The sequence below is a fragment of the Nipponia nippon genome, unplaced genomic scaffold (assembly GCF_047370975.1).
Source record: "Nipponia nippon isolate SJK-2023a ecotype South Korea unplaced genomic scaffold, ASM4737097v1 scaffold_41, whole genome shotgun sequence".
Taxonomy (NCBI): domain Eukaryota; kingdom Metazoa; phylum Chordata; class Aves; order Pelecaniformes; family Threskiornithidae; genus Nipponia; species Nipponia nippon.
The window spans coordinates 1,124,679-1,144,477 of record NW_028262360.1 but is presented as its reverse complement, the minus strand read 5'-3'; the positions used below and the strand labels follow the sequence as shown (position 1 = coordinate 1,144,477).

General features: G+C 67.7%; 2 protein-coding genes and 1 non-coding gene across 3 annotated transcripts; 2 read left to right on the top strand and 1 right to left on the bottom strand.

Annotated features, from left to right (window-relative positions):
- The first annotated feature begins 286 nt into the window (after nucleotides 1-286).
- Nucleotides 287-7,453, top strand: MOGAT3 (monoacylglycerol O-acyltransferase 3). The gene is made up of 7 exons (XM_087777773.1): nucleotides 287-359; nucleotides 1,038-1,145; nucleotides 2,611-2,681; nucleotides 3,429-3,666; nucleotides 4,582-4,750; nucleotides 5,961-6,148; nucleotides 7,299-7,453. Exons 1-7 carry the CDS (start codon nucleotides 287-289, stop codon nucleotides 7,451-7,453), a joined length of 1,002 nt encoding a protein of 333 aa, XP_087633899.1.
- Nucleotides 7,454-8,435: 982 nt separating this feature from the next.
- On the bottom strand, nucleotides 8,436-8,509 carry TRNAT-AGU (transfer RNA threonine (anticodon AGU)). The gene has a single exon. It is a non-coding gene; the product is annotated as a tRNA-Thr (tRNA).
- A 6,909-nt stretch (nucleotides 8,510-15,418) lies between these two features.
- Nucleotides 15,419-18,995, top strand: VGF (VGF nerve growth factor inducible). The gene is made up of 3 exons (XM_087777772.1): nucleotides 15,419-15,510; nucleotides 16,711-17,934; nucleotides 18,976-18,995. Exons 2-3 carry the CDS (start codon nucleotides 16,716-16,718, stop codon nucleotides 18,993-18,995), a joined length of 1,239 nt encoding a protein of 412 aa, XP_087633898.1. The 5' UTR covers nucleotides 15,419-15,510; nucleotides 16,711-16,715.
- The last annotated feature ends 804 nt before the right edge of the window (nucleotides 18,996-19,799 follow it).

The window sequence follows — 19,799 nt, the reverse complement described above, 5'->3', positions numbered from 1 at the left end:
GGGGGGTGGGGGGGGGGTCTCTGAGCTGGGTGCTGGGGGAGGGCCCTGGGAGGGTTTTGGGGTGCAATGGGGGGGGTCGTCCCCCCCGTTTTCCCTCCCCCCCCAGGCACCCGGGTTCCTCCTCGGGCCCCTCCCGAGGGCAAAGTGCGGAGCCAGCGCCGGGACGTGGCACCCACGGCCGGGAGGGGGGGGGCAGGGGGGGGGCCCGCAAGTTTTGGGGGGGGGGGGGGGTGTGTCCCTGTGACCCCCCCACCCTGTGCCACCCCCTCCCCCCCCTTCCCCAGGGATGGGGGGAGCCCTGCGGCGCTGGGTGCAGGCGCTGTGCGTGCTGCAGTGGATGCTCACCTTCCTCTTCCTCGGTGAGGCCGGGGGCTGTTGTTCCCCTGGGGGGGGAGTTGTACCCCGGGGGGGGAATTGTACCCCGGGGGGGTAATTTTACCCCTGGGGGGCAATTGTACCCCTGGGGGGGGCAATTGTACCCATGGGGGGGGTAATTGTACCCCTGGGGGGCAGTTATGGGCCTTGGCAGGGGGTAATTGTACCCCTGGGGGGGTAATTGTAACCCTGGGGGGGGCAATTGTAACCCTGGGGGGGGAATTGCCCCCCTGTGGGGCAGTTATGGGCCTTGGTGGGGGGTAACTGTACCCCGGGGGGGGGGTAATTGTACCCCTGGGGGGGGGAGTTGTACCCGGGGGGCAGTTATGGGCCTAGGGGGGTAATTGCACCCGGGGGGGGCACCCTGTGGGGGGGGGGGGGGGCACTTGGACCCTGGGGGGTGGCAGTTACCCCTGGGGGGGTAATTGCACCCATGGCGGGGTTTATGCCCCTGGGGGGGTGGGTTGGGTGCCCCCCCCCATGGGTCCAACCCCCGTGGGTGCCCCCCCCCATGGGTGCCCCCGTGGGTGCCCCCCATGGGTCCCCCCCATGGGTGCCCCCCACCCATGGGTGCCCCCCCGTGGGTGCCCCCCCGTGGGTGCCCCCCCACCCATGGGTGCCCCCCCCCGTGGGTGCCCCCCCCACCCATGGGTGCCCCCCAGGCCCGCTGTCGGTGCTGGTGCTGCTGCTGCTGCTGCGGACGCGGCTCTGGCTCCTGCCCGTCCTCTACGGGGGGTGGTGGCTGTGGGACTGGCACGGCCCCGAGAGAGGTGGGGACGGGGGGACAGGGGGGGACAGGGGGACACGGGGGGACAGGGGGACACGGGGGGACAGGGGGGGACAGGGGGTCGGGGGAGACACGGGGGGACAGGGGGACAGGGGGGGACACGGGGGGACATGGGGGGACATGGGGGGACACGGGGGGACATGGGGGGGACAGGGGGACACGGGGGGGCAGGGAGGGACAGGGGGGGACAGGGGGTCAGGGGGGACATGGGGGGGACAGGGGGACACGGGGGGACACGGGGGGACAGGGGGGGACAGGGGGGGACAGGGGGTCGGGGGGGACAGGGGGGGACACGGGGGGACAGGGGGGACAAGGGGACGGGGGGGACACGGGGACACAGGGGGACAGCGGGGGACAAGGGGTCAGGGGGGACAGGGGGGACAGGGGGTCGGGGGGGACACGGGGACACGGGGGGACACGGGGGGACATGGGGGGGACAGGGGGACACGGGGGGACAGGGGGGGACAGGGGGGGACAGGGGGTCGGGGGGGACACGGGGGGACACGGGGGGACATGGGGGGACAGGGGGACGGGGGGGACACGGGGGGACACGGGGGGACGGGGGGGACAGGGGGGACACGGGGGGACACGGGGGGACAGGGGGGACAAGGGGACGGGGGGGACACGGGGACACGGGGGGACAGCGGGGGACAAGGGGTCAGGGGGGACAGGGGGGGACAGGGGGTCGGGGGGGACACGGGGACACGGGGGGACACAGGGGGACAGGGGGACACGGGGGACATCGGGGGGAACCAGAGAGGTGGGGACAAGGGGACACAGGGGGACACAGGGGGACACAGGGACATCGGGAGGGCAGGGGGACACGGGGGGACCCAGAGAGGTGGGGACAGGGGGACATGGGGGGACACGGGGGGACACGGGGACATGGGGACATCGGGGGGAACCCAGAGAGAGGGGACATTGGGGGACATGGGGACATCAGGACAGCAAAGAGATGGGGACATGGGGACATCGGGGGGCCAGCAGAGAGGGGCGACATGGGGACAGCAGAGAGGGGGGACATCGGGGGGACAGGGGGACGTTGGGGGGACACCAGAGAGGGGGGGACTTGGGGACATCATGAGGACATGGGGACATCAGGGGGACCCAAAGAGATGGGGACATGGGGACATCAGGGGGACATGGGGATGGGGACATTGTGGGGACATGGGGACATTGGGGGGACACCAGAGAGATGGGGACATGGGGACATTGGGGGGCCAGCAGAGAGATGGGGACATGGGGACATTGGGGGACATGGGGACATCGGGGGGACCCCAGAAAGGGGGGGACATGGGGATGGGGACATCGTGGGGACACGGGGGGGACATGGGGCCCCCCATGGGAGCAGGCCCCTTGCCGGGACAGGTGACACCCTGGGGAGGGGGGACAGGGCCCCATGTCCGTCCCCCCCCCGGTGTCACCCCGTGTCCCCCGGTGTCCCCAAGGTCCCCGTCACTGGGATTGGGTCCGGAACTGGAAGATTTGGGACCACTTCTGCGACTATTTCCCCATCAAGGTCCGTCCCCGCGTCCCTCTGTCCCCCTTTGTCCCCCCCTGTCCCCGGCCCTGTCCCCCCCATGTCCCCCCATGTCCCCCTACCCCCCCAGGTGGGCCATTCGGCCCCCAATGTCCCCCCGTGTCCCCCCATGTCCCCTCTTGTCCCCATGTCCCCCCAATGTCCCCTGTCCCCCCTGCCCCCCATGTCCCCTGTCCCCCAATGTCCCCCCATGTCCCCCCAATGTCCCCTGCCCCCCATGTCCCCCCTGCCCCCCAACCTCCCCTCCCCCAGGTGGTCCATGCGGCCCCCCTGCCCCCCATGTCCCCCCAATGTCCCCTGTCCCCCAATGTCCCCCTTGTCCCCCCGTGTCCCCTGCCCCCCCAATGTCCCCTGCCCCCCAATGTCCCCCAACGTCCCCTGCCCCCCGATGTCCCCTGTCCCCCCCATGTCCCCTGCCCCCCCATGTCCCCCCTGCCCCCCGATGTCCCCTCTGCCACCCAACCTCCCCTCCCCCAGGTGGTCCACGCGGCCCCCCTGCCCCCATGTCCCCCCAATGTCCCCTGTCCCCCAATGTCCCCCCTTGTCCCCCCGTGTCCCCTGCCCCCCCCAACGTCCCCTGCCCCCCGATGTCCCCTGTCCCCCAATGTCCCCCCTTGTCCCCCTGTGTCCCCTGCCCCCCAACGTCCCCTGCCCCCCGATGTCCCCTGTCCCCCCCATGTCCCCTGCCCCCATGTCCCCCCTGCCCCCCAACCTCCCCTCCCCCAGGTGGTCCGCGCGGCCCCCCTGCCCCCCGGCCGCAGTTACCTCCTGGCCGCCCACCCCCACGGCATCGCCTGCATCGGGGTCTTCGGGGCCTTCGTCACGGGGGGCCGGGGGGCGGCGGGGACCCCCAAAGCGGGGGGGGGGGAGCTGGGGGGGCCCTGCCCCGGCCTGACCCCCACCCTGGCCGCCCTGGCCGGCCTCTTCCGCCTGCCCCTCTACCGGGAGTACGCCCTGGCCGCCGGTGAGGGGGGCACTGGGGGGCACTGGGGGGGTTGGGGGGCTATGGGGGGCAATGGGGGCACTGGGGGGCTATGGGGGGCAATGGGGGCCATTGGGGGGCACTGGGGGGCTTTGGGGGGCACTGGGGGGCAGTGGGAGGCACTGGGAGGCTATGGGGGCCGCTGGGGGGCTATCAGGGGCACTGGGGGGCACTGGGGGGCACTGGGGGGTTGGGGTGCAGGGTGCGGTACGCCCTGGCCGCTGGTGAGGGGGGTACTGGGGGGCACTGGGGGGCACAGGGGGGTTTGGGGGGCACTGGGGGCCATTGGGGGGTTTGGGGGGCTATGGGGGCCATTGGGGGGCACTGAGGGGCTATGGGGGGCTATGGGGTGCCATAGGGGGCTATGGGGGGCAATGGGGGCCATTGGGGGGCTATGGGGGGCTATGGGGGGCTATGGGGTGCCATAGGGGGCTATTGGGGGCAATGGGGGCCATTGGGGGGCACTGGGAGGCACTGGGGGGGTTGGGGTGCAGGGTGCGGTACGCCCTGGCCGACGGTGAGGGGGGCTTTGGGGGGCACAGGGGGGTTTGGGGGGTTTTTGGGGGCTATGGGGGGTTTTGGGGGGCAATGGGGGCCATTGGGGGGCACTGGGGGGCTATAGGGGGCAATGGGGGGCTTTGGGCTCCTTTTGGGGGGGGTTGGGGTGCAGGGGCCCGTTTTGGGGTGCAGGGTGTATCTTTGGGTCCGTTTTGGGGTGCAGGGCTCGTTTTTGGGGTGCAGGGCGCATCCTTGGGCTCCTTTTGGGGGGGGGGTTGGGGTGCAGGGGCCCGTTTTGGGGTGCAGGGCTCCTTTTTGGGGTGCGGGGGTCCATCCTTGGGCTCCTTTGGGGGTCTCGGGGCGCGGGGCTGGGCTCCGGGGCGCTGAGGGCCCGCGCAGGGCTGTGCCCCGTCAGCCAGCGCTGCCTGGAGCGGGTGCTGGGGCGGCAGGATCAGGCCCTGGTGATCATGGTGGGGGGCGCGGCCGAGGCGCTGGAGGGGACCCCGGGGTGTCACCGCGTCACCCTGCGCCGGCGGAGGGGCTTCGTGCGCCTGGCCCTGCGCCACGGGTACCGGGGGCACTGGGGGGCACTGGGGGGCACTGGGGTCATGGGGGGCATGGGGGGCAATGGGGGCACTGGGGGGCACTGGGGTCATGGGGGTCATGGGGGGACAGTGGCGGGGCACTGGGGGCACTGGGGGGCACTGGGAGCACTGGGGGGCACTGGGGCAATGGGGGTCATGGGGAGACAATGGGGGGGCACTGGGGGGTAATGGGGGCACTGGGGGGCACTGGGGTAATGGGGGTCATGGGGAGACAATGGGGGGGCACTGGGGGCACTGGGGGGTAATGGGGGCACTGGGGTAATGGGGGTCATGGGGAGGTAATGGGGGGCACTGGGAGCACTGGGGGGCACTGGGGTCATGGGGGGCAATCGGGGGTAATGGGGGCACTGGGGGGCACTGGGAGCACTGGGGGGCACTGGGGTAATGGGGGTCATGGGGAGACAATGGGGGGGCACTGGGGGCACTGGGGGGTAATGGGGGCACTGGGGGGCACTGGGGTAATGGGGGTCATGGGGAGACAATGGGGGGGCACTGGGGGCACTGGGGGGTAATGGGAGCACTGGGGGGCACTGGGGTAATGGGGGTCATGGGGAGGTAATGGGGGGGCACTGGGAGCACTGGGGGGCACTGGGGTCATGGGGGGCAATTGGGGGTAATGGGGGCACTGGGGGGCACTGGGAGCACTGGGGGGCACTGGGGTAATGGGGGTCATGGGGAGACAATGGGGGGGCACTGGGGGGTAATGGGGGCACTGGGGGGCACTGGGGTAATGGGGGTTAACAGGGGCACTGGGGGCACTGGGGGGCACTGGGGGGCACTGGGGTAATGGGGGCCATGGGGGGACAGTGGGGGGGCACTGGGGGGCACTGGGGGCACTGGGGTAATGGTGGCCATGGGGGGACAATGGGGGGGCACTGGGGGGGTAATGGAGGCACTGGGGTAATGGGGGCACTGGGAGCACTGGGGGCACTGGGGTAATGGGGGTCATGGGGGGGTAATGGGGGGGTACTGGGAGCACTGGGGGGCACTGGGGTAATGGGGGGGCAATGGGGGCACTGGGGGGGTAATGGAGGCACTGGGGGCACTGGGGTTTTGGGGTGCAGGGAGGGGGCCCGGGGTTTCGGGGTGCAGGGAGGGGGCCCTGGGGTTTTGGGGGGCGCAGGGGGTTGCCCCGGGGTTTTCGGGGTGCGGTGCTGACCCGGGGGGGCCCAGCACCCCCCTGGTGCCGGTGTACGTTTTTGGGGAGCAGGAGACCTTCCGGCAGCCCCCCCTGTCCGAGGGCTCCTGGCCCCGGCGCCTGCAGCGGGGGGTGAAGGCGCTTTTGGGGTTCGCCCCCTGCTTCTTCTGGGGGAGGGGGGGGCTCCCCTTCCTGCCCTTCGCCGTGCCCCTCACCGTGGTGGGTGAGTTTGGGGGGGCAGGGGGGGGGTGGGGCTTGGGGGGGCTTTGGGGGGGCACAGGGGGCTTTGGGGGGCAGGGAGGGGAGTGGGGGGCTTTGGGGGGGCACAGGGGGCTTTGGGGGGGCAGGGAGGGGAGTGGGGGGCTTTGGGGGGCAGGGAAGGGTTTAGGGGTGCAAGGAGAGGGGTGGGGGTTTTGGGGGGGGCAGGGAGGGGGCTGGGGGTGCAGGGAGGGGAGTGGGGGCTTTGGGGGTGCAGGGAGGGGGTTGGGGGTGCAAGGAGGGGGTTGGGGGTGCAGGGAGGGGAGTGGGGGCTTTGGGGGTGCAGGGTGGGGTTTGGGGGTGCAGGGAGGGGAGTGGGGGTGCAGGGTGGGGTTTGGGGGTGCAGGGAGGGGTTTGGAGGGGGCTGGGGGGTTTGGGGGTGCAGGGGGGCAGAGTGGGTGCACAGGGAGGGTGAGTGGGTGCCTGCAGGGTTGCAGAGCGGTGCAGCGGGTGCATGCAGGGGTGCACAGCGGGTGCACGCAGGGGTGCAGTGGGTGCATGCAGAGGTGCAGGGGTGCACAGCGGGTGCACACAGGGGTGCAGGGGGTGCAGAGTGGGTGCAGGCAGGGGTGCAGTAGGTGCACGCAGGGGTGCAGGGGTGCAGTAGGTGCATGCAGGGGTGCACGCAGGGATGCAGTAGGTGCATGCAAGGCTGCAGGGGAGCGCAGCAGGTGCAGGCAGGGGTGCAGTAGGTGCATGCAGGGGTGCACAGCGAGTGCCACAGGGGTGCATGGGTGCACAGTGGGTGCATGCAGGGGTGCAAAGGGCGCAGGGGGTGCAGAGTGGGTGCACACAGGGGTGCATGGGTGCACAGTGGGTGCACGCAGGGGTGCAAAGGGCGCAGGGGGTGCAGGCAGGGGTGCAGTAGGTGCATGCAGGGGTGCAGAGTGGGTGCACACAGGGGTGCATGGGTGCAGAGTGGGTGCACGCAGGGGTGCAAAGGGCGCAGGGGGTGCAGAGTGGGTGCACGCAGGGGTGCAAAGGGCGCAGGGGGTGCAGAGTGGGTGCACGCAGGGATGCAGTAGGTGCACGCAGGGGTGCAGGGGAGTGCAGCGGGTGCAGGCCGGGGTGCGGGGGAGGGGTGCACACCCCCCACGCCCCACCCCCCCACCCAGTGGGTGCCCCCCTGGAGGTGCCCCGCCGGCCCCAGCCCTCCCCCGAGGAGGTGGCCCACTACCACGGGCTCTACCTGCAGCGGCTCCAGCAGCTCTTCGAGGAGCACAAGGCGGCCTGCGGGGTGGCACCCAGCACCCACCTCACCATCGTCTGACCCCCCCCCCCCCCCCCCCGACCCCCCCCTCAGCCCCCCCAAACCCCCCCCCCCGACCCCCCCTGAGCCCCCCTGAACCCCCCAATCCCCCCCCGGCTCCCCCGACCCCCCTGAGCCCCCTGAACCACCAAAGCCCCCCGGCTCCCCCGACCCCCCTGAGCCCCCCCAGACCCCCCTGAGCCCCCCAAACCCTCCCCGACCCCCCTGAGCCCCCTGAACCCCCCAATCCCCCCCGAGCTCCCCCGACCCCCTGACCCCCCAGACCCCCCTGAGCCCCCCTGAACCCCCAAACCCCCCTCCGACCCCCTGAACCCCCCCGACCCCCCTGACCCCCCTGACCCCCCAGGCCCCTCTGAGCCCCCCCGACCCCCCAACCCCCCCAGACCCCCCTGAGTCCCCCAACCCCCCTCCTGCCCCCCCAAACCCCCCGAACCCCCCTGAGCCCCATGAACCCCCCGACCCCCCCCCCGACCCCCCACCCCCTCTGAGCCCCCCAAACCCCCCGACCCCCCCAGCCCCCCAATAAACACCCCCTCTTTTTTTTTTTTGCCCCCCCCCTTTTTGCTCTCCCCTTTTGCACCCCCATTTCCAGCCTTCCCCCCAGTATAACCCCCCCATTGCCCCCCCCCCCCAAAATTTGGGGTGCCCCCCCCGGAGGGGGTAAAAGGCACCGGCACCCCCCCATTTGCCCCCCTCCTTTTGCACCCCCCATTTTTGCACCCCATTCCCCCCCCCCAAAAAAAACCCCAACTCCCCCTTTTTGCCCCCCCCAAAAAATTTGGGGTGCCCCTCGCGTGGGGGGGGGGTGGGTAAAAGCCGCCAGCCCCCCCCCTCCGTGCAGCAGCCCCCCCAATCACCCCCCTTTGCCCCCCTATTCCTATCCACCCCCCCCAAAAAAATATATAGAGACTACCCCCACCCCCTCCGCGCTCCCCCTCAAATTTGGGCCCCCCCCCCCCAAAATTTGGCCCCCCCCCCCAAAAGGCACCGCTGGGATTCGAACCCAGGATCTCCTGTTTACTAGACAGGCGCTTTAACCAACTAAGCCACGGCGCCGCCTGCCCGGGCTGCGCGCGCTGCCCGGCATGCCTGGCGCGGCGGCTGCGCGCATGCGCGGCCGGGGGGGGCTGCAAAAGACGGGGGAAGGGGGGCGTGTGCAAGGGGGGCTGCAAAAGGGGGGGCAAGGGGGGGTGTGTGCAAGGGGGGGGCTGCAAAACGGTGGGGCAAGGGGGTGTGTGTGCAAGGGGGGGGCAAAGGGGGGGCAAGGGGGGTGCAGGGGGGCAAGGGGGGGGCGTGTGTGCAAGGGGGGCTGCAAAGGGGGGGCAAGGGGGGTGCAGGGGGGCAAAGGGGGGTGTGTGTGCAAGGGGGGGCTGCAAAATGGGGGGGCAAAGGGGGTGTGTGTGCAAGGGGGGCTGCAAAAGGGGGGCAAAGGGGGGTGCAGGGGGTGCAAAGGGGGGCTGCAAAATGGGGGGGCAAGGGGGGTGTGTGTGCAAGGGGGGTGAAAGGGGGGAAAAGGGGGGCAAGGGGGTGTGTGTGCAAGGGGGCTGCAAAGGGGGGGGCAAAGGGGGTGCAAAGGGGGGCTGCAAAAGGGGGTTGCAAAATGGGGGGCAAGGGGTGTGTGTGCAAGGGGGGCAAAATGGGGGGCAAGGGGGGTGTGCAAGGGGGGCTGCAAAAGGGGGGGCAAAGGGGGGTGCAGGGGGTGCAAAGGGGGGCTGCAAAAGGGGGTTGTAAAATGGGGGGGCAAGGGGGTGTGTGTGCAAGGGGGGCAAAGGGGGGCAGGGGGTGCAAAGGGGGGCTGCAAAATGGGGGGGGCAAGGGGTGTGTGTGCAAGGGGGGTGTGTGTGCAAGGGGGCTGCAAAATGGGGGGCAAAGGGGGGCGTGTGCAAGGGGGTGCAAAAGGGGGACAAAGGGGGGTGAAAAGGGGGGGCTGCAAAATGGGGGTGCAAAGGGGAGGTGCAGAGGGGGTGCAAAGGGGGGTGCAAGGGAGGATGTGTGCAAGGGTGGGGATGCAAAAGGGAGGTGCTAAGGGTGCAGTGGGGGAGGGAATTGCAATGGGGGGGTGCAGTGGGGTGAAAAAAGGAGGGTGCAAAAGGGTGGGGGGAGGGGGGTGTGCGTGCAATGGGGCGACGTGCAACGCGTGCAAGGCGCGAGCCGGCCCCTCCCCGCGCGGGTCTCGAACCCGGGTTCTCCCGCCCCGCGTCGGAGGCGCTGCCACGGCGCCACGGGGCCGCCGGGCTCCCCGCTGCCCCCCCCCTTTGCACGGGGGGGCGGTGCACGGCGCGGGGTGTTGCACGGGGTGACAATGTTGCAGAGGGGGTGTTGTTGCGCAGGGGGTGTTGCACGGCGTGGGGTGTTGCAGAGGGGGTGTGGAATGGCGTGGGGTGTTGCAGAGGGGGTGTTGCAGGGGGTGGGGTGTTGCACGGGGGGTGTTGCACGGGGGATGTGCAGGGTGTTTGCATGGAGTGGGTGTTGCATGGTGGGGGTGTTGCACGAGAGCTGTTGCACGAGGGTGTTGCACACGTAGGGGTTGCTTTGCACGGGGGGGGAGGGGTTGTTTTCCGTCCGCCCCTCCCCCCCCCCGTGACCCCGCCCCTTCCCACCTCGGGGGGAGGGGGGCACCTCCAGGGCTACCCCGGGGCTACAGCAGGTCCCCTAGCAACGGTTGCCATAGCAACAAGGGGATGCTGTGTCCCTAGCAACGGCTGCCGTAGCAACGGGGGGGGGATGCCGGGTCTGTAGCAACGGTTGCTATAGCAACAGGGATGCTGGGTCCCTAGCAACCGCTGCCGTAGCAACCGGGATGCTGGGTCCCTAGCAACGGCTGCCATAGCAACAGGGAGGGGGATGCTGGCCCCCACCCCCACCCCCCGGACGCCACGTGAGTCCACGGAGACACCCCCCCCTCCCCCACCCCGCGTGGGGAGGGTCCCGGTGACGCTTGGCAAAGCGTCTGGCACGAGACTGCCCCTCCCCCCCCTCCCCCGGGACTGGGGGGGGGTGGGGTGTCCAGAAGCCCCCCCCGGGCCCTCCCCTCCCCCCCCAGGGGCAGATTTTGGGTGGGGGGAGGGTCACTGGACCCCTCTCCCCCCCCCAGGTGATGAAGCCGAGCCGCCCCTCCCCCCCTCCAGGCGTCCGGGAGGGGGGGAGGGGCCGGAGCGGGCGGGGGGGGGGAAGGGGGGTCAGGGTCACCCCCAAGGACGGGGGGAGGGGAGGAGGGGGGGTGTCCGGTCCTGCCGCTGCAGTAGGAGACCCCCGCCCCCCCCGCACGTGATCCCGAGGTGACGTCACCGCCTCCCCCCTCCCCTCCCCCCCCTCGCGCCTCTCGGGGTGGGGGGAGGGGTGGGGGCGCCGCTGCCGCAGGGTGAATCATCCACGGGAGGGGGAGGGGGAGGGAGGCCCGCATGGCCCCCCCGCCCCTATAGAACCCCCCCCGCCCCTATGGATCCCCCACAGCCCCTACAGAGACCCCCCAGCCCCTATGGATCCCCCCCAGCCCCTATAGAACCCCCCAGCCCCCCCCCAGACCCTATAGACCCCCTCAGCCCCTATAGAGCCCCCCCCAGCCCCTATGGATCCCCCCAGCCCCTATAGACCCCCCCCAGCCTCTATACATGCCCCCCTTAGCCCCTATAGAGCCCTTCCAGCCCCTATGGAGACCCACCCCCAGCCCCTATACAGCCATCCCCAGCTTGTATAGAGCACCTCCAGCCTCTATAGAGTCCCCCCAACCCCTATAGAGACCCTCCAGCCCCATACGGCTTCCCCCGCCTTCATTTAACCCCCCCCCCAAGCCCTATACATGCCCCATACATCCCCCCTTGTCCCTATACATCCCCCCCGTCGCTAGACAGCCCCCCATCCCTATATCCCCTATACAGCTCCTGTGCAGCCTCCCAGCCCCTATACAGCCCCCTTGCCCCTATACACCCCCTACACACCCTCCTTCTCCCTATACACCCTTACACTCACCCCCCCCCCCAGCTCCTATATACCCCCTCCAGCCTCCTTGCCCCTATACATCCCCTCCACACCCTCCTTGGCCCTATACATTCTCCATATCCCTTCCTTGCCCCTATACACCCCCCTACCCCCCCTCCTTGCCCCTATACAGCTCCCATACACCCCCCAGCCCCTATACACCCCCATATAGCTTTCTTGTCCCTATACACCCCCCACACTCCCTCATGCTCCCTATACATCCGCCCCCTTACCCCTATACACCCTCCTTGCCCCTATACATCCCACACCTCCTCCCTCTCCCTATACATCCCCCCCCCCCCCAGCTTCCTTGCTCCTATACATCCCCCACAACCCCTCCTTCTCCCTATACAGCCCCCATACACCCCCCTGGCCCTATACATCCCCCCACCCCTCTGCCTCCCTATGCACCCCACACACAGCCTCCCAGCCCCTATACATCCCCCACACACTCTCCTTGCCCCTATACACCCTCCTTCTCCCTATAGACCCCCCACCCCATCCTTGCCCCTATACATCCCCCACAGAGCCTCCTTGCCCCTATACATCCCTCCATACAGCTTCCTTGCCCCCACACCCCCTTGCCCCTATACAACCCCCCTCTTCCTCCCCTATACACCCCCCACCTTCCCAGTCCCTATAGACCCCCAACCCCCCCTTCTCCCTATAGACTCCCCCACCTTCCCAGCCCTTATAGACCCCCCAACCCCCTCCTTCCCGCTATAGACCCCAAAACCCCTCTCCTTCTCCCTATAGACCCACACACACCCTCCTTGCCCCTATAGACCCCAACCCCCCGCCATAGGCCCCCCCCCCACCTTCCCACCCCCTATAGACCCCCCAGCCCCCCTCCTTCCCCCTATACGTCCCCCATACAGCCCCCTTACCCCCCATACATCCCCCATACCCCCCTATACATTCCCCATACCCCCCATACATCCCCCATACCCCCTATACTTCCCCCCATACCCCCCCCATACCCCCTATACATCCCCCATACCCCCCATACATCCCCCATACCCCTATACGTCCCCCATACCCCCTATACAGCCCCCATACCCTCTATACATCCCCCATACCCCCCATACATCCCCCATACCCCCCATACGTCCCCCATACTCCCTATACATCCCCCATACCCCCCCATACAGCCCCCATACCCCCTATACATCCCTCATACAGCCCCCATACCCCCTATACGTCCCCCATACCCCCATACAGCCCCCATACCCCCTATACGTCCCCCATACCCCCCATACAGCCCCCATACCCCCTATACATCCCTCATACAGCCCCCATACCCCCTATACGTCCCCCATACCCCCCATACAGCCCCCATACCCCCTATACATCCCCCATACAGCCCCCATACCCCCTATACGTCCCCCATACCCCCCCATACGTCCCCCATACCCCCCATACCCCCTATACATCCCCCATACCCCCCATACCCCCCATACAGCCCCCATACCCCCCCATACGTCCCCCATACCCCCCATACAGCCCCCATACCCCCCTATACATCCCCCATACCCCCCCATACGTCCCCCATACCCCCCATACAGCCCCCGTGGGGGACACGGCCGAGGCAGCTGCAGCAATTAATGACTCATCCCCCCTCCCCCCCCAGCGCCCCCCCGGGGTGGGGGAGGGGTCAGAGCTCCATAAGGGCCCCCCCTCCCCCGACACCTACACACTTGCACACCCCCACTTGCACACTCACCCCCCCCCCCCCAGCTGCATTGGTGAGTCACCTCCGCCTGCAGTGCTGGCCAGGGGTGCGCACCTATAGAGCCGTATAGGGACGTATGGATGGATCCACGGAGACCTGGGGGGGCAGGCACGCACGTATAGGGGCAGATACACGCGTATAGAGCCCTATAGATAGGTATGGAGACCTAGAGACGCATATACACATGTATAGGGGCAGATATACGTGTATAGAGCCCTATAGATAGGTATGGAGACCTAGAGACGCATATACACACGTATAGGGGCAGATGTACATGTATAGAGCCCTATAGATAGGTATGGAGACCTAGAGACGCATATACACACGTATAGGGGCAGATATACGTGTATAGGGCCCTATAGATGGATCTACAGAGACCTAGAGATGCATATACACACGTATAGAGGCAGATACACGTGTATAGAGACCTATAGATGTATCTATGGAGACCTGGGGGGGCAGGCACGCACGTATAGAGCCAGATATACATGTGGAGAGCCCTATAGATAGGTATGGAGACCTAGAGATGCATATACACACGTATAGGGGCAGATATACGTGTATAAAGCCCTATAGATAGGTATGGAGACCTAGAGACGCATATACACACGTATAGGGGCAGATATACGTGTATAGAGCCCTATAGCTAGAGGACATATAGAGACACATACACATGGATAGATACAGATAGACACGTATAGATGCACATACACATGTATATACACGCTTATATGCAGATAAACACGTATATATGCCCACCCCCCCGTACAGAAACGCACAGACAGACGTATATATGCATATGCACGCATCTATATGTGTATACACGCGTGCCTCTGCGTGTACGCGCGTAGATACAGACACACACACGGACCGGTATATACGCACCCTCCCCTATAGAGCTGTCTATACGTCTATACAGGCCGAGGCTACTGTGCGGGTGTCCGTGTCCTTGGGGGGGTGACGCTGCATGGGAGAGTGTGTAGGGGGTGTATATAGGGGGTGTGTAGGGCTCGGGGGGTGTATATAGGGGTCTGAGGGGTGTAGGGGTGTATATAGGGGTCTGGGGGGGGCGTCTGGGGGTGTAGGGGGTGTGTAGGGGTGTATATAGGGGTATGGTGGGGTGTGTAGGGGGTGTATATAGGGGTATGGGGGTGTATATAGGGGTATGGGGGGGTGTCTGGGGGTGTGTAGGGGTGTATATAGGGTTATGGGGGGGTGTAGGGGTGTGTATAGGGGTATGGGGGGTGTATAGGGGTATGGGGGGTGTATATAGGGGTATGGTGGGGTGTGTAGGGGTTGTATATAGGGGTATGGGGGTGTATATAGGGGTATGGTGTTGGGGGTGTGTAGGGGTGTATATAGGGTTATGGGGGGTGTAGGGGTGTGTATAGGGGTATGGGGGGTGTGTATAGGGGTATGGGGGTGTATATAGGGGTATGGTGGGGTGTGTAGGGGTTGTATATAGGGGTATGGGGGGGTATATAGGGGTATGGGGGTGTTGGGGGTGTGTAGGGGTGTATATAGGGTTATGGGGGTGTAGGGGTGTGTATAGGGGTATGGGGGGTGTGTATAGGGGTATGGGGGTGTAGGGAGGTGTATAGCAGTATGAGGGGGTGTGTAGGGCTGTCTATAGGGGTATGGGGGTGTAGGGGTGTATATAGGGGCATGGGGGGTGTCTAGGGGGTGTAGGGTGTGTATAGGGGTATGGGGGGTGGCCGGGGGTGTGTAGGGTGTATATAGGGGCATGGGGGGGGGGGGGAGTGTAGGGTGTATATAGGGGCATGGGGGGTGTGTAGGGCTCTGGGGGTGTCTATAGGGGTGGGGGGGTGTCCGGGTGTGCGCGGCGGGCCCTATACGTGTGTGGGTGTTGCATGGGTGTGCGTGTCCGTGTGTGTGTGTGTGTGTGTGGGGGGGGGGCCATTCATCCCCGCGTTCATTCATCCCTCCCCCCCCCCTCCCCGCGCGGGGGCCGCTCTGCGCACGCGCCCCCCCCCCCCCCCCTTTTTCTTTTTCCCCGGGCCCGGCCGGATTTTATGAATGGGCAATGGCGTCAATGGCGCCCCCCCACGTGGCGCCCCCCGCGTGTATAAAGGGGGCGGCGCCAGCGCTGTCCAGGGTGCTGAAGGGCGAGACGCCGGCCGCTACCGGGACCCCCCGCCCCCCCCCCATAATTTTGGGGGACAAACCCCCTTTTTTTAGGACAACCCCCCCCCCCTTTTCCACCCCCTCCCTTTTCACAGCCCCCCCTCCCCTCCCCCCCAGCCCCCAGCCGCCGCCCCCCCCAGCCTGGAAGAAGGGGGGGGGTGAAGGGAGACACCCCGGAACCCTACAGACCCCCCCGAAACCGGTAAATACCCCCCGACCCCCCCCTTATCCCTCTAAAGGGTATTTGGGGGGGGGGGGGGGGGGGGCCCCCCCCCCCCTCCGGGGTGTTTTTTTTGGGGGGGGGGGGGTGAAAGGGGGCGGGGGAGGGGCGGGAATTGGGGGGGGAAGCGATGGGGGGGATGGGTGTGCAATGACGGGGTGGGGGTGTTGCGGGGGGGCGCGGGGGGGTGTTCTTTGGGGTGTGCGGGGGTGTTCGGGGGGTGGGGGCCCTGGGGGGTGTAGGGTGTGTGTGTGTGTGTGTGTGTGTGTGTGTGTGTTCCTTGGGGGGGTGTAGGTGTTGGGGTGTGCGTGTCACCCTCTGTGTGTGTGCACGCGCGCACGCCCTGCGGGTGCAGGTGTTGGGGTGTGCGTGTGTCACCGGGGGGGGGCGGGGGAGGGGTGTGCACACGTGTGCGTGTGTTGTCTGGGTGTGTGTGTGTGTTGGGGGGGGGTGTACTTGGGGTGTGGACACGTGTGTGTTGCCGGGGGGGGTGTGTAGGTTTTGGGGTGTGTGTCACCCTGTGTGTGTGTGTGTGTTGCCTGGGGGGGTGCAGGTGTTGGGGGTGTGTGTGTGTCACCCTGGGGGGGGGGGGGGTGGTGTGTGTGCGTGTGTTGTCTGGGGTGTGCGTGTGTGTGTTCCCGTGAGGTTGTGTGGGTGTACTGGGGGTGCGCGGGTGTACTTGGGGGTGTGCGCACACGTGTGTGTCCGCCGGGTGTGCGTGGGGGGTGTTCCTGGGGTGTACGGGTGTGCGTGTGCTCCCTGGGGGTGTACGTGTGTCACCCAGCCGGGTGTTGCTCGCCGCGGTGACACGCGGGTGCGGGTGTGGCAGCGGGGCGCGTGAGCTGGGCGCGGGTGTTCCCGCCCACGCGGGTGCGGGTGTTGCCGCGCGCGTGTGTGTGTGTGTGTGTGTGTACGTGCCTTGCACACTCACCCCCCCCCCCCCCCATTGCTGCATCAACCCTGGGGGGGGCATGGGGGTCCCGGGGGGCCATGGGGGGGGGGGGGGGCCGTGGGGGGGGTCCCTGGGGGTCCGGGGGGACACTGGGGCCATGGGGGGGCCGGGGGGGCAGTTGGGGGGGTTGGTGTCATGGCACGGGGGGGGGCGGGGGGATCCCCAAAGCCGGGGGTCACCCCCCCCCAACCCAACCCCCAATGCCCATGTGTGCCCCCCCCCATCCCCAGGCGTCATGGCGGCCCCGCCGCGGCCCCTCCGCAGCGCCGCGCTCCTCCTCTCCATCAGCCTCTTGGTCCAATGTCGCCCCCAAAGCTCCCCTCGCCCCCCCAGCGACCCCCACCGGGGCGGGGCAGCGGGGGGCCCCAGCCCCTTCCCCCCCCCGCCCCCCGCCGAGCCCCATCGCGGGTTGACCAAACGCGCGGCGGCGGCGGCGGCGGGAAGCCATAACGAGGTGTTGAAGGACCTGGAAGAACTCGGTCGGCTTCGGGCTGAAGCCAAGAGGGATCGGCAACGGGATCGGGAACGGGAAAGGGATCGGGGTTGGCCAAGTTCAAGGCAACTTCGGCAACAGCAAAGCTTGGAGCATCGGTTGTTGGAACGTCGGTACGAAGAGTTGGCCGAGAGCCGGCGACAAGCCGAAGCGGCTCGAAAAGCGGCGGCCGAAGAAGAACGTTTGGCCGATTTGGCATCCGATCTCCTACTCCGGTATCTGCTCCGTGGGCCCGGCGCTGCCGTAGCCGAGGATAAGAGATCGGAAGAGGCCGAACCGGACGAGGAGGCGCCGGATGGCGATGGGATCCCGTCGGAGGTCAACGCTGGGTTGGAAGTCAACGGGGGGTTCGGAGGCGAGGGGTTGGAGGCCAACGGGGGCTTCGAGGGCGACGGCTTGGAGGTCAACGGGGGCTTGGAGGGCAACGGGGGCTTTGACGGCAACGGGGGCTTGGAGGACAGCAGAGGGTTGAAGGTCAAGGGCGGCTTTGACGGCAACGGCGGCTTGGAAGACAACGAGATCCTCCCAAGAGGCGAGGTCTTCCCGAGGGGCAACGAGCTCCTCCCGATGGGCAACGAGCTCCTCCCGAGGGGCAACGAGCTGCCGGCGGGAGGCAACGAGCTGCCGGCGGCTTCCGACGAGATCCCGCCTCAAGATCCGGCCGAAATCGATGACCTCGATCCCGGGACCATCGATCAACTGATCGAGCTCTCCAGCAAACTCCACCTCCCGGCCGACGACGTGGTGGACATCATCCACGACGTCGAGCAGAAACGCAAGAAGGAAGCGGCGCTGGGGGCCCCCCCCAAACTCATCCGCCCCCCCGCCCCCACCCCCGCCCCCCCCGCGCCCCTTTCCCGCCGGCCGGACTTTCCTCCCGCCCCCCGCCGCCCCCCTCCCCCGCTGCAGGACCGGGAGCTGCAGAATTACCTGGAAAGGGTTTTGGGGGGCCCCCCCGGGGGTACCCGTGATGGGGGGGTGGGGTGGGGGGACCCTTCCCCCCTCTCCCAGTCCCACGGCCCCGTCCCGCTTGCTCGGATGTCCCCCCCCCCCGTCGCCCTGTGGCCACCAGTTTGGTCCTCCCAGTCTTCCCAGTTATCCCCCTCCCAGTCCTAATTGCAGAGTTGCCCCAGTCCCCTGGTTCCCGTTCCCCCCCCGCCTTCAGCCCCCCAGTTCCAGCTCCAGTCCCCCAGTTCCCTCCCAGTTGCCCCAGTCCCACCTCCAGTCCCCCCAGTTCCCCCCACTTCCAGCCCCGGAGTCTCCCCAGTTCCAGCTCCAGTCCCCCCAGTTCCCCCAGTCCCCCCATTCCAGCCCCAGAGCCTCCCCAGTCCCCCCAGTTCTCCCAGTCCCAGCTCCAGTCCCCCCTTTCCAGCCCCAGAGCCTCCCCAGTCCCAGCTCCAGGCCCCCCAGTCCCAGTCCCACCTCCAGACCCCCCAGTCCCAGTCCCCCAGTCCCTCCCAGTTCCCCCAGTCCAGGCTCCAGGCCCCCCAGTCCCAGCTCCAGTCCCCCAGTCCCTCCCAGTTCCCCCAGTCCCAGCTCCAGACCCCCCAGTCCCAGTCCCCCAGTCCCTCCCAGTTCCCCCAGTCCCACCTCCAGACCCCCCAGTCCCAGTCCAGGCTCCAGACCCCCCAGTCCCAGTCCCCCAGTCCCTCCCAGTTCCCCCAGTCCCACCTCCAATCCCCCAGTCCCTCCCAGTTCCCCCAGTCCAGGCTCCAGGCCCCCCAGTCCCTCCCAGTTGTCCCAGTCCAGGCTCCAGGCCCCCTAGTCCCACCTCCAGGCCCCCCAGTCCCTCCCACCTCCTACCCCCAGAGCCCCCTCCACCTCCCAGTCCTTCCCAGTCCCTCCCAGTCCCCCCCGCTGTCCTGCCCCCCCCGGGGGGGGGGGCTGTAAATAACCCCCCAATCACTAATTTTGCTAACGAATAAAAGCGACTATTTTAGTACGAGTTACTCTCGTTATTGGGGGGCCCCCGCCCCCCATTAGGCGCCACTGCCCCCCCCAGGGGCTAAAATCCACCCCTAAGGGGGTAAAATGCCCCCCCCAGGGGTAAAAATGCCCCCCCCGGGGCTAAATTTCCCCTCCTAAGGGGGTAAAATGCCCCAGCCAGAGGTAAATTGCCCCCCCTCCAGGGGTAAACTGCCCCCCCGGGGTAAAATACCCCTCCTAAGGGGGTAAAATGCCCCCCAAGGGGTAAATTGACCCCCCAAAGGGGTAAAATCCACCCCTAAGGGGTAAAATGCCCCCCCAGGGGTAAAAATGCCCCCCCGGGGCTAAATTTCCCCTCCTAAGGGGTAAAATGCCCCAGCCAGAGGTAAATTGCCCCCCTCCAGGGGTAAAATGCCCCCACCAATGGGGCAAAATGACCCCCCCCGGTGAAAATCCCCACCCAGGGGGTAAAATGCCCCCCAAGGGGTAAAAATGCCCCCCAAGGGGTAAATTCCCTCTCCTCAAGTGGGATAAATTGCCCCCCCCCCCCGGGGCTAAATTTCCCCCTCTAAGGGGGCAAAATGCCCCCCCGGGGTAAAATACCCCCCCAGGGGTAAAATGCCCCCCCAGGGGCTCAATTGCCCCCTAAGTGGGTAAAATGCCCCCCCCCCCCCGGGAAAACCCCCCCCCCAAAGCACCAAGCACAGGGCGAGTCTCCACAGGCTTTATTCCAAATGGGGGGGGGTGGTCCCATGATTGAGGGGGGGGCCCCCCAAAAAAAGGGGGGGGTCACCCCTGAAGGAGTGACCCTGTGCCCCCCCCCCCCAGCACCCCAAAAGGGGGCTGAGGGTCTGTACCCAGTTTTGGGGGGGGGGCACCCACTTGTGACCCCCCCCCCCC